Below are 14,478 nucleotides of genomic sequence, written 5' to 3'. Positions count from 1 at the left end.
CTTCAAGCGAGCGTTCTGCAACCTCCACCTTAAGTTAAGCATGTGTTCGCCTACATGTGTCTGCACAAGTGTGTGCGTCTTTTTGTGAGAGGGCAGACAAAAGTTAAAAGGTTCCATCTCTTACAGTGTTTTGAAAAGTTTATTGGGGATGAGAGGAGGAAAATGCTGACCGGAGATCAAAGTTTTCTTTGGAGTCTCTATGAAGCATGCTTATCTGCGAGCTCAGACTCTCCCCTTTCTCTCAGCTCTCTGTTGAAGACTCCTTTCTTCTGCTCTCACTGTGTGCAGCTGGGCACTTTTGATCTTACTTTGACTCTTGCACACTCACACAAAAGTATTTGACCTTGCTAACATATAGCAGCAGCCTTTTTTAAAAGAAGAAAATCGACTTCCGGTCTCTTTTCAGCAGCAAATGTCGACTCAAAGCGTGTCAATATGTTTTTATTGAGTGCATTTTGCAGATGCGAGAAGGTATAGATTTAGCAGTTTCTCGCATCATTTAATTTTATGTGCTTTCAAAGCTGTGATAATGTGGCTTGGAGCACCTTTCTCTGCATGCTTCTTGTTCAAGTGTTGAGCAGAACATGCAGAGAGATACCCAGCCACCCACAGAGAGTTATATCACACGGAAACAGATGTAGCAGAAGATTTGCTGAATTTTACATGAAACAAAAAGGACTGAGTACAGGCCGGCTCAAGATTCTCTCCTTCAATTGGTCATGAATTTATATAACTTCATTGAGATGAATGCTGCAATAAACCTAGTCCAGACTGACTAAATTATCCACTTTGTAGACTCTGTGGTATTCTTGTGTGATAGTGTTACTATTTGCAGCGCTGACCCTGGGCAAGAGCCGTATGGCCTGCAGGAGACGTTGTCTGTGGGCTGAGTTGAGGATTCCAATTTCCAGCAGGTCTTGGTCCTCCACCACATTGCTGCCCTGTAAAACACCAAATAACACACAGGTTACAGCACAAACCAACAAGGCTCCACTACAGATAACTCCTTTGAAAAATAACAACTGAAGAGCCACAACTCAAATTTCTTTTCAGTGTGAAACGCTTCACTTCTTGTACTTATAGCCTGACCCCGTTTAGCACTGCCTCTGATAAAAGTTTGCACTATCAGCAGTTTTCGTGTACAGCGCATTGGCAATGCACCACAACTCATTATTCTAACATAAATACAATGTGGTTTCTTCTAGACATTACCCGATGGAGCTGCATGCAAGAACACAAATGTCCACATCTTTCAGATCTGACATTAGGTGGTCTTTACGCTGCCAGCTTCCAAGTGCAAAGTCTGTGTAATGTCTATTTGAGGACAGTGCAGGTAATTGTCCTGTAAATACCCAGCAAGCTGGCCAGACAAGTCCCTGCCTTCCTGCATCCTTTACCCAAGCACATTTAGCATTTCCGCTAGTAAGAACGCATCTGTTTTTATGCGTTACATGTAGAGGGAGCAATTCATCTTTAATATTGTCCAGTGTTGATGTTCGAAAAATGTCTGTGCAAGTTTAAGCTGCAACTCAGGTAGACTCTAAATCCCTGCTCTGTTTAGTTTCAGATATCTGGATTTTCCTCCGCTTTCTATGGGAGCTTGTTGCCAGGCAGAACCAAGTTGAAATTTCAAGTTATTATTTCAGAATTCTGAAGTTTTCTTCTCATTTATGAGTTACTTTTGAAGTTTGATGTACCAAGTCAAAACATTGAGATAATTAACTTGACATTTTGAGATAATAACACCCAAATTTTATGGATGATATTTTTCCCCCAGTGGTTGGAGAAAAAAATATACGTGCTACCTCGTTGCAGTTTTCTCCTCATGTCATTAAGTAATAAAATCCTATTTGCAAACTCATCAAGTTTTCTTAAGTTTTGTAACTCTCTGACACAGAGTGTGCATTTGGTTTAATAAGGTGGGGTAATGATGGTAAAATCTGAGTTTAAAAATCTCAGTATCATCTTATTTATAGCAGATATTATAAGTTAGAATGTTTGAGAACATCCAAGTCCACAGGTACGTCTCTCTTTGAATCATCACACCTCGTAGACTGGCAGTCTTATATCAACACTTCTATCTTGCTCCCTCTTCTTTTCTACATTGATATGAGAATGTTTTAACTACAGATCTGTAACAAGGTAGCCATATGAAGCTAATGTGTAGATTTATATTATCTGGAATATTAATAGGGCTGGGCATCGTCACTCATTTCTAGAATTGATTCGTTTCCGATTCACAAGGTCCTGAATCGATTTGATCCACGATTCGATTCAATTCGTTTCGTTTCGACTGATTCGATTCAATTCGATTTGAATCTGGGAAATTTTGACAGTCAGAAATATTATAATTCAGATCAGTAGATTTACATATTTTTGTATCTATAAAAAGGAAGCTGACACTCGCAAGACTTTATCAAAGGTGTAAGCGTCACAGCAGATGCCTTTGTGTCAAAGTAGCTGAAGATAAAACACAGAAACACATGAAGGTGATTTTCCTGGCCTGGGATTTTATAAAAAATATTCTGCAGTACATCAAAAACGATTAAGAAAACCATTAATCAACATATGAACATTACCTCTGAAGTTACAGCGGTTTTATTACAGACACGGCTAAGCGTTTTGCATAATTTTAAAAAAGTTTAAATTTGTTCAGTATTGAACGGCAGAAATTGGGTTTTCTTTTCGGAAGTAAGTAAAACGAAAAAAAAAACAGCGGCCGACAGCCTGTAAACAACGGCAGTCTTGTGCGTAACAAGCAAGCGAATAATGCAGAAAACCGATTTTTAGATGGGAAACTGTTGTTGAAGGAGAGAGAGAGAGAGCTGTGGATGAAGTGTGGTGGAAGCAAAACAGGAAAAGTCAGAGGGAATTCATGACGATGTTTATGTGAAGCGTAGTTTGGATCTTCTTTTGATGCTGGTTCGGTCAATATTGTTTGGAGAGAGATAAAACTAACAGCTTTAGAATCAGCGCAAAAGGGGCGTAAACACAAAACGCGGACCCGCCGAAACATCAGAATCAGCGAGCTGTTGGCTTTCAGCCCCGACCGTGTCCGTGCTGTCAGGTGAGAAAGGCGACATCTCACTGATTCTGATGCGTCGGTGGGTCCGCGCTGTCTGTTTACGTCTTTGTGCAGAATCCGTGTTCCTGCTCTCATTTACTGTCTTAGCTGTTTGGTGGTTGTTGAAATTTTGTGAGGTTTAACCTGAGATTCTGGCATTTCGGGCAAAATAAATTTATATTAAAAAATCGATTCAGGAATTTAATGAATTGATTTCACGTTATCCAAGCTAGAATCGATTTTAAGCAATAAAATAAAACAATATCGGTGTGTCGCCGAGGTTGTGGGCGGGTGGGTGCACGGGGGCTCAGCCCTGGCGCAGGGGGCCTCTTGTGCATCGGCCTAACCGGGGGGCTCTTCAACTGGCAGGGAGGTTGTTCCATCTTTGCAGGAGTCCACTCTGCAGGTGGGGGAGAGACATAGGAGAGGTGGAGAATAAACTTAACCTGGGTGTCTGTGTCTTGTGTAGTCTGGGAGATGATTGAATGTTGGGGTGGGTACAGTTTCCTCTGCGGTGGGGTAGGGTGGGCTGCCCCGGGTCCTGTGGGGCTTGGCGGTGCTGCTGCCGTAGGCCCCGGTCTGGATGGGCCTGGGCTCCCTTGCCTTGGTGGATACCAGAGGACGGGGGTGCCTATTGGGGTCAGCGGGGGAGCTGGCCCTAGGGAGGGACACCCTCCCCTCCCTTCTTTTCCTCCCCATCCCCGGCTGCCTCCCTCTTCCCGCTCCACCACACCCACCCACACAGGTAGGGCTTTGGGGTGCGGGTGTGTCACCAGGGTGCAGGGGAGACATTCCCCCCCCTCTGTCCTCTTCTGGCCACCTGTGCCTCAATTTTATCTCACAACTTAGACATCCACATTACTTACACTCTCATAACACACACACACACATATATATATATATAGGGCCTTGAGGGTGGGCACGTTAACGGCGTCCAGTAGACGGTCTGTGTATTCAAACCTACCTCTGGCGCCGGTGCCCACCTCTCAATTTTAAATCCATGTAGACATTGAGGGTTCTCGGGAGGGGCCGTGCTAACACCTGCTGCTCTCTGGCAGCAGCACCATGCTCTCCCTTGTTTTAAACACACTTTAGAGCAACACGCAGCAACACTACACTTGAGCGGGAGGAGGGGGGTATGGGGTCTTAACACACCCCCGTTCTCTGCTAGCCATCGGGGCGGGGGGGCTGGGAAGAGATGCTGGCTGTCCGATTGGCCTCCCTGCTGCTGCGGAGCCTGGGGCGGTCTGCTTGCCTCCACCCCGGAGGGAAGGGTAACATCTCTTGGGTCTGGGTGCCGTTTCCCCCTCTGGGGGCGAGGATACCTGGACCCGGGGTATAGACTATGTTTGGGGAGTGTGATTGTGTGTACATGTTCATTTACGTTTATTCCTACGTTGGGTGAGTGCTGAGTGTTTGTATATGTGTGCATGAGGGTGGGAATGCATGTCTGTGTCTGTGTGTGCCTGTTTGTCTGTGTCTATATGTCAGGTCGGGTCTTAGACTCCACCTCTCTGGGAACTCCCAGGCCCTCCAAGTGTGGAGGCCTATCTCCCCTCACCACACTCCCTGCCGGTGACTGATGCCCTCAGGGGTCGGTGCATTGTTGGTTCTTGGTGTCCGGGGCTGGGCGCTCAGGTCATGCGCCAGCTCACTCCCGGTGGCTACTTGGCGGGGCCTGGCGCCTGCTGCTCAGTCGGACCTCTTCCGGGGCGCGGAGGGCCCTCGGGCCTCCGGCCTCTGTGCCTGCGGCTCGGTTCACTCTGGCACAGCTGGCTGCCGGCGGAGCCGGCAAGCACGCCGGTGCAGCCCCCTCTAGTTTCTGCCCGGTGGCTACTGGGTGACCCCTCGCCTGGGTATCCTCAGCCCTTCCCATGAAGGTGGCACGGATGCCCCTCCGGTGGTCCTCCTTGGGCTCTTGCACTCTGGGACCTCTGGATGTCTGGGGCCTGGATCTCCTCCATGCCTGCTTCATGCCCTGGGGGACAGGGCTATGGCTCTCTACATCCTCTTGCAGACCATTACATGGGGAAACCATTTGAATACAAGCGCGCCGATCCACACAGGTGTGCACACAGGTGTTCACTGTTTGTAGACTTAAATCACACCTTTCTTGGCTGCTACTTCAAAGCACATTGTGCGCTGTCTGTCCTGCGTGCTGCACAACAACATTCAATATTTAGTATTTACTGCTGTTTACACTTAGCTAGATTAATGCGATGGTGTTGTGTATAGTATGTTGCTTTGTTTTGTTTTTTTGCTTGTTTTCTATTCTTTTTCTCTCAACAGGTGATCCCGGAGATATTTTTTTCCCCCCTTTCTCACTGTCCCTCTCCCCTTCTGTTTTTCTTTTCCTTCCTCTTTCTTTCTCCCTTTCCTATCCCTCACTCATGTCTGTCCCGTCTGTAACAACTGAAAATAAAATAAAATAAATAATAAAAACAAAGGTCGATCAAATGGACCAATACGGCAATGCTGATGATCCATTTGGCAAAATAAATCCATTGGGTATCCTTGTTGGTCTTCAGACAACAATTCTGACGGCTAAAGAACCAAATGGGACAGGCAAAAAAAAAAATAAAAAAATAAAAAAATAAATAAATCGATTCTAAAAACCCATCCCTAAATATTAATACCACACTATTAAGAATGCCACATATAGCTGCTGTAGTTTACCTTTGAAAACAGTTTTTAGACCATAACGTTAATAAATCGAGTTTATTCCTCAGATAATATTGCATTAAGATTTCATTAGCTGTTAGGAAAAAGTATCATAGGAAACACAACAAAGAAAAAGAGATTTTCCACAACCAACAGAGAGTGGCAGACAGCAGTACGATGGTCTTTTATTAAGACTAACAAGAGCCTATATGGGTATCATACAGCCTCACCTTTAATTAATTCCAATGGGAAGCCATAAGAGAGTTATCAGTCATTCTCCCGCAAGAGAGACAGAGAGGGAGTCTTCATGCAGACAGATAATTACAGGAAAGAAGAGATGCGGTGTGCAGGCAGACAGCTGTAGCACCGAGAAGCAGCGACTCAGCCAGAAATATGGTCAGAAATACAGATTGTGACAGAAGTGAAAAGTAAAGAAAGGTAATCATCAAAATGATGGCAAAGAAAATGGGAGAGGAGAGGGACTGTGTAGGCAGCCTGCAGGCAGTCTCAGGGCCATCCATACACTCCCAGCACACACGGACAGCGCGCACTCTGTGGTACTGAAGGATTACACTTGTCATTCCCTCCACATCTCCTTTATGTCAAACTAATAAGAGCTAACTAATAACACAGAAGATAAGAAGGAAAAAAAAGAACACTGGCAGATACCAGATAGCTGCTGTTTTCCTCCATCTTATTTCATTTCTGCGTAGAGATCGATGCTGGGAACACTCTGCCCTCAAAAAGGACATTTTGCTCCCTGGCTGTGACATTTTCATTCTAGGTATGCCATTGCTGCAGTTTAGTTTTCACTGCAGCTTCCTGAAGAGTTTCTGCAGTCATGCATGAAACATGCTGCGCTTTATGGCTCTCTCACGCAGATTCCTACGCCATTCTGCGTCCAGCTGTGTATCTGCTAATTGCATCTGGTTGTATTTGCATTTAAGAAGGAGGCAGCGTTCTGCATGCTGAATTTTAAATGGCTTCCCAGGAAAAGGTCTGTATATGCTAAAGTGAATTTGACTCCGTGTTAGACATGTACGCTCGGCGTAATGGCTTTGAACAGGTGCAGTGTAAAAGAAAAGTGTAATGAAATGCGAGAGGCTGTTTTAATGAAACGAGGAAGCAGTGCTGGAGTTAGAACTAAAAGATCAATGTGTGTGTTTTAAGAGATTTGAATCTTTTGGTGCAGCAGCTGAGCTTCTGTTGTGAACTTGTATAATGCATATCAGGGGCTTTGGTGAGTTAAATAACAGGTGGGTGCCATTTTGTAAGTAGCATTAAAAGACACTGGAGTTGGCTGTTTCCACCTCTACAATTGCTAAGCAGGAACACATCCCGAACTCCAGCTCCAGGCTTCAAGAAGCAATTCTAAACGGTAATGAGCAAACTTTTACAGAGTCTCTTGAGCAATTTCAAAGCTAGATTGTGCTTGGACAAAAGTACTGAGTCGCACCTCTTAACCTTCGAATACACCCGCTAGCCAGGCAGTCTGCTTCTACCAGCATTTGTGAAAGATTATGTCGTTCTAAAGAGCTCGCTGAATTGGAGCACGGTGCTGTAATAGGATGCCACCATTGTAACAAGTCACTTTGTGAAATGTCTTCCCCTCTAGATATCAACAATCAACTCTAAGTGGTATTATCGTAAAGTGGAAGCGCTTCTAGCTCAGCCACAGAGCAGCAGACCATGGTAAGCTACAGAGCAAAGAGAACTATGCACCAGCAGCTTCGTGGCATAGAGGTCCATGACTGAGGAGCTCCTCCAGGTGTGGCTGCCATAATTGCACTAAACAGCAATGTGATGCATGTTTTAATAATAAAATATGAAGTCATGATGTTTTGTTTTTGCCTCAATAAAATGAAATCTATCCATTTTGTTTACACTACAGTCTAAAAACAACTGCAGAGCAGATCATATAAAAACAGATAATATAATATCTTATATGATGTCGTTTAAAGCAGACTTTAAAGCAGACTTTAAAGGTGTGTAGCTGTGAGGTAGATTGGTCCATTTTGAAAAGTTGGATGAATTTAGGACCTTACAAAGAACAGTAGTTTTATTGCAGTATTATTGTATAAGAATTAATTTAAAGCTTTTGAAATTAAGAGTGGGATTTTGCCATTTTATCCCCAATAACTCCAGTACTGAATTCCCTTTTGTAATCTGATTACTTAGATCTCTGAGTGAGCCTACTTCTGCTTTGTGTTCAACCTTTGAAAGATCCAGATGAAATATGCAGGTTGCAAAGACATATCTCCTGAAAATGACATAATGTGATCAGATGAAAAACTAAATAAATGCCCATGAAAAGTGATCGGTGTGACTGGTCCACCTGCCTGTCACTGTACCGGGCTGTGAAAACGAATGCAGCAGATGATCGGGCTCATTCTGTGGCTAAACCTTAGCTTCCACAATGTCTTCACCTACTTGTACACTGGGACCTCTGTGGGAAGAAGAAGAGTGCAGTTCATAGATCAGCTCCCAGGCTGATTAATAGAGCACAGAGAGGAGCTGGCGTTGGAGCCACAATGCTACAACTTCACACCAGAGTAATGACTCCGAGAGTTGGAGCAGAGTAGATTGGGGGGGTTTAAAGAAGCATGACTAATTGCTCCCTGTTGGGCTCCTGATGCAGAGAGATGGGGTTCCTCAATGTTTGTTCTTTCTTTCTTTCTTTCTCTCCAAACCTATTTTGTCCTGTTTCTCTTTGTCTGAACATTATGTTTGCCCTACAGTATGGCTACCACTTCCAAGTGCGCGTGATGGATCATGGGATCAGTTATCACATGAATAGATGAACACAACAGCCAGCAGAAATAAGTGAAAGCAACTAATGACGGTGTTGTGCTTTTCCTCCTCCTGCTTCTACTGTTTATCTTGTATTCTGGAGGTAAACATAGTTTTTATCTTATAAATTGATATGCAGGACTGGTATGAGCTCTAACAATCCATTATGGAGGTTTTTAGCATCCACAGAGTTGATACAATTGCCATAGCCCGCAGTTATTTTGTGATACTTAGACCACGCCGCTTAACGACTGTGCCAGAGAGGGCAAAATCTCTAAATGCAGAAATTAAAATTCATGTGCAGTAGCAGGGGGTTGAGGCTGAGATTAGAGATGGAGCAAAAAACGATAGTAGTGACGACCATTATCGGCTCCAACAGGCCCGGGTGTGTGCTACAAATCATGCTCGGCCTACTGTGTCTCTTTGCTCTGTCTCTCTGCTCTTTCCATGCCTGTGTTCATCCCTCTGATCTTTCTCTTTGCGATTCTCCGCCGCTTATTTCAGAAGCGTTCCTCTTTCCTCATTATTTTGTTGCCTCTCTCTCACTTACTAACTATTCAAACCCTCTCTTCTCTGTCCTCACTTGCACTTTTAGTCTGTAATTCATATTCCTTTTGGTTTCTTTACAAAAGTTGTTGCTCTTAGATTTATCCCCTTCTCCCGTGTGAAGAGGCAGTGACTTAAGTTTCTACAACTTTGCGGCAGTTTGAAGAATTTCGGTTCCAGAATAAATCCCTTCATAAGCTGTATTAAATGTAACCACCTTATGAAATATGGATACTGAGATTGTGTTATTTCTAATGCTGTTGTTTCCTAACTTCACTATCAGGAGAAGCTCAGGGTCAAATTAATTCTGCTAGCTTTGCATGCTTTTTTTTTCTAATTCAGCTGCTGTTTCTTTATTATATATAATGCTTTACCTCTCCATTTCTTTCACTGCGGCCCCATTCTTCTGCAGCTCTGGAGGCTTTTATCCTTCTTATATTTCACTGTGTTGAATGAAACTAAATAAAAAGCATCATGATTAAGGAGGTTTCACTGCCCATGGCATTCTTTTGTATTAGTGTGTGTATCTCAGTGCCTCCACAGTCCACTGATAACCAGTTTATGTGGCACTTAGTAGGAATTCTCTACTATTTTCTATCACAACTGTGCTTTAAAAATAAAAATCAGCTTTCTTCACTATCCTCTATTCATTCGGATATTCTGAGCATATATATGTGCTGGCATGCAGTGTGTGTGTGTGTGTGGGTTTGATTGTAATGAGTATTAGCTGGGACAATGTGACTGCAGTTAGAGGGCTAAACAAGAAGAATGGGCTTCTCGCTCCAGTGATCCCATAAATATGACGTAGCTTTGCTTTCAATTCTCCTCTCACTAGATGCATTTGCATCTTAGAAAACATATGAAAGGCTGCTGCTCGCCATGATGAACAACTAGGGAGCGATAATATCACAGACTCTCCAGTGCCCTTCAGTTTTATGAAGCATTTTATCGTCCTTTGTCTCCTTGTTTTAGTTTCACAGCACACATCTTGACCATTTAGGTCTCCTGCACTCATCGGCATAACTTCCAGACCCGGGAGGCGGCTATTTTTTGTGAGAAAGCCCAGAAACACCCGCTGTACATTACCTGCCAAGCGGCAAAAAAGCAACTGGATAATGTATGCAGATGAGCACCTAAAAAAAACTCTTTTAAAAAAAGGGTAGGAGGGAAAAAAAACCCAGATCAGAGGAGGTGACTACAGAGAGTGACTACATACATTTGCCAGGTGGCCACTATCTGAAAATCTATTCAAATATATGCTCTTGTTACACCCTGTCTGCCGCCTGTACCAGGGTCTAGTATCTGTTATGAAAAATGCAACCAGCACTATTTTTTGAAGTGTAGCACATTCATGGAAGAGGCCACCGCATGCTGCTAGGACTACAGCAGATGCAGCATGTGTTGTGCTTAGTTACTGTCGCATGAAATGTGGTACAGTTCCAGCTGAGAATTTTTAGCACAAGGTTTAATAAATGGTTCATTGTTGTAAGGACATTATTTACTCTCTATTTGACCGTTTTGTCATTGCTTTCCAACATTCTTTCAAAACTCCCTCTGGATGTTATCCTTCCCTCTGTGATCATGTTACTGTACTCTTGCATTACAGAAGTCCTTTAATTTTCTAAATGATCGAGAGTTAGAAAGAAAGAAATGGTGCGATTGCCCCAATAATAAAAAGGACAAAAACACCAGAGTAATCTGCAACTTTTCACAAGAGATGATATGCAAGAAAGGACATGAATGTAAGGGTAAAGGAAGAAAACTATGCAGGTTGCAAGCACTATGAAACCTCTGCAAAGCTCCTGCTATCGCAACTCGCTAACATAAGAGATTTTTCGCATTAACAAACAAGAGATGAACAGTCTTGTAGCATCATTTGTTGCATCATATGAAGTGAACTTTGGGGTGTGTTTTCCTGACAACTTTACTGTTTGCTCTAATCCTTCAATAATGAAACAAAGGTTTAGGGTATGTCCTTTAAATTAGAATGGGAATTTGTACTGATACGTGGACATATATATAGTAAGGCTTATTGTTTATTAAGCTGCAGAATACAACAAAGGTAGTGTCAAGTATACAGGAATTAAATAAGTAATGCATTATTTTAATAAAAAAAAAAAAAACCCAAACAAACACTGAAGAAGATTTTACGACAGGCGATAGCGAGCGTAAGAGGTTAAGCTACCAACAAATAGCTTAATGAAGAATCGCTTAGTAGCTCATTCAGCAAGTCAAAGTGCAAGACAAGACATGAGGGCCTGTTTGGATCCAAACAGAAACAGCTAACGTGAGTCAGCCTCTGTCTGTCTGTGTCCGTGCTCTTGCATGTCTCTCTGTCTTTAAATTTTCCATACATGAACGGTCACTGAAGTGGATGTGATTAGCCTCTATCCAGTGTCCTTCGTATAAAATTCTGTGTCCATAACGACCGTTCTACTCCTCGCCATTTGTCCATCAATCCGGCAGCACTTGTCCTCTACTGGGTGGTTAAGGTGCCCAGACACACCCATCCCTATTAGCAGTAAATGATAATGGTAGATTGGAAGGCCCATACTTAAACAGTATTCATGTCTATATAGATGTATATATTCTTGCACGCCACATGGGGCCTTTCACAGTTATGCACTGACGCAGATCAAACTCGAGGGCAAATTAATTTGCAAACCAATCAGCTGTACAAATGAACTGGCCTTGAAACGGGAAGGGGAAAAAAAAGCTTTTATTTTGTAATAAGCAGAGTCGTGGTTTGAATCATCCACGCCACTCGATTTCCCATACTGAGTGAAATGAATGTGGCACAAAGCTCTCGTTCAAGAACCCAGTCAACAATAAAAAAGAGCTGCTCTCGCCCAACACAATGCCTGTAGCCTGTGCCTAAATCGCATTAATATCAATTTGTGGTGGACACTGATTTTTTCCCCCTCTAGGCTGAAAAATATTAGCAGCCTTCTTGTTTAGTCAAGACTGTTAAAAAGCATAAAAGGAGTTACAAACTCTACTCAGCATGGGGGACACCAGCGAAACTTTAACACCCGGAGAAAAGCACCACTTAGAAAAAGAGACTTTGAAGTTACTCTGATGTTTGCGAGGCAGCTTCATCTTAGCTCTTTTCAATATTAATTGTATCTAAAGGCGTTTCAGAGGAGACGGTTGAGCTATTGAGATACGTTTTTAAAGAGGGGTGATGGGATGGAGGGAGTAAAGCCAGGAAAATAGATAATCCCAGAGTCTCTCAGAAACAATGTTATTGACAATAAACTAGGTCCACATGAGAGTAATCCAGATACATAAACGCTGGTGCACAGCCACGGGCTTAAAAAATACATGTGAGTTCAAAAAAACAAAACAAAAAGCTGTGAACAGCCTATTTGTGACGTTAACAGTTGCCTGGACACTAACAGCTGCTGCAGTGACTCCTACCTTCTGCTCATTAACTTACCAAAGGAGGATGTAAACAGAAAAATAATGTAATGTTCTGCAGACACCCATGAAACTTGATTCATTATGAGAAAATGGATTTATATAAATTTCCAATTAAAATTAGAAGTTGTGCTGAAACTCCAGATGGCAGGTTGGTTTTAGATAAATATCTTATTAAAAGATAGTTTGAGATAATGCTTCTGAATGAATCTGTATGCCAATAAAAAAATTCAAGTATGCTTTATATGTTGAGCTTTATTAGGAAATATCTGCTATCTTGCCATTATCACTGCGTTGATGCATCCCCTAAGTACACAAGGCAAGAATGGTACCGTTTCAGCCACCCTGACACAGTAACCATGAAGGTGCTCCAGGTTTTAACTTGACTTTCGAGAATGGCTAACTAGATCAAACTAAGACCAAGAAGTTCTCTAAAACCGCATGTGTTCTCAACAGTTACCAGCTTAAGAAAATCAGGAATTTCTGTCTTTCTCCATCCCGATATTGTACTTCATTCTCAGAGCATAAGCTTACTCATGGTTTTTAGGAAGTCCAAGCCTTCAGTTATTTGGCTCCCGTCCAGTGGGTTCAGGGGATGAGCACCATTTCTACTTGTGATGCTGAAAACTTTACTTTTTGATCAATCTTATACTTAAGATTCCTCTGTCGACCCTGAACCATGCCTTAGATATGTTGCTATGTATTAAGACTGCTAGGGGACCTCCAATTACGGACTTTTTTCACTCGGCATGGGTTTACATGTCTATCACTTTGATTATGCCTCCTTTCTCCTGCATTTTGAAAAGAGGAGCATAGAAAGACTACGAACAACTTAGGCCTCATAGCTAAACTGGTCTCCTCCACCTCACAGTGCAACATACATTGAGCTAACTGTTGTTGTGAACTAGTGCTATACAAATAAAACTGACTCAGAAAAAAGGGGAAACTTATGCTCTCTCTAATGGATAGAATTGTATATTTTGAAGACACAGTGCGCTGCAATTATCACCATGTTTAATTCTTTATCTTAGACGGCCCAGATACACCTACTGCTTCTTCAAAACCATTTCATCTGTATTAAATACTTTAACCACAAGATAAACTGTGACCACGTGTGGGAGAAACACACAACAGAGAGATGGTGTGATTTCATCCTGTTGCCAGGGTAACTAAAGGAACAGATGCAGGTCACACTGAGTGTAGGACCAGAACGCTCACACAGGCTTACATGCATCCATAAATACTTATGGTGATCCATGCATACTCTGGCAGTTGACCTGATGTCAGAAATATCAACATTTATCTGCATTCTCTCTTCTGGATGTCAAGAAGTCAGGAGAAAATAAGAGGCTGTAAGTCAACCAGAATTAGAGAACTGGATAAACCCTCGAACCCCTTTATATTTGCCATTTTTGAGATATCGCCCCCCCTTCAGTTGGAGATTATTAGTAATAATAATCTCCAACTGAAGAGGAAGTCATCCAGTCAGCATCTCTCTGCTTTGCCTCCCATCTTTCTGCTTCTGCTGCAGTTTTTCTTGATCGAGCGTCATCGCTTCTCTACTGCTTTCTCTCCTTGTTTTCATTTCCTACTTTCCTGCTCAACCCTCCCTCTTCCATGGATATCTTTCCCACTAACACACACATGCAACATCAAAAGAATGTCCAAAATGACCTAGCGAGTTTCTCTTCCTACGTCACTGATTAAGAAGGGATTGCATAAACTAGAGGAGACTATCAGTTTGGATCCCGATCCGCAGGCTACAGGTGGTTGTGTGCACAGTTTTTCCTCTGTGTGCAAGCGGATGCGTGCAAAAACCGTAAAACAACTGTGATTTCAGCATGCATTTTTATTGCAGCATGAGCACGTATGTGTGCAGCATGATGCTGGAGCTGGATTTTTTTGCTGTGGCAGAAATGTGGTGTAGGATTTCTGTGCGTAGGAGGACCTCACATGGCATCAGATGGGAGAGGCAGTAATGATGGGAAGGGAAGAAT

At 42.8% G+C, this 14,478-nt stretch overlaps 1 protein-coding gene across 10 annotated transcripts in view; it reads right to left on the bottom strand.

Moving 5' to 3' along the window:
- The window catches only part of anks1b (ankyrin repeat and sterile alpha motif domain containing 1B), a 290,075-nt gene that overhangs the window by 48,645 nt on the left and 226,952 nt on the right, over nucleotides 1–14,478 (bottom strand). For all 10 annotated transcript variants that reach the window (XM_085138763.1, XM_085138764.1, XM_085138765.1 and 7 more), the window contains one exon: nucleotides 843–941. In XM_085138763.1, the coding sequence (XP_084994889.1) occupies nucleotides 843–941 (99 nt within the window). The remainder of the gene's footprint in view (nucleotides 1–842; nucleotides 942–14,478) is intronic.

The sequence above is a fragment of the Neolamprologus multifasciatus genome, chromosome 17 (assembly GCF_963576455.1).
Source record: "Neolamprologus multifasciatus chromosome 17, fNeoMul1.2, whole genome shotgun sequence".
In the NCBI taxonomy this organism is placed as follows: domain Eukaryota; kingdom Metazoa; phylum Chordata; class Actinopteri; order Cichliformes; family Cichlidae; genus Neolamprologus; species Neolamprologus multifasciatus.
Note: the sequence above shows the minus strand (reverse complement) of the source record. Positions and strands in the feature narration are given on the sequence as shown.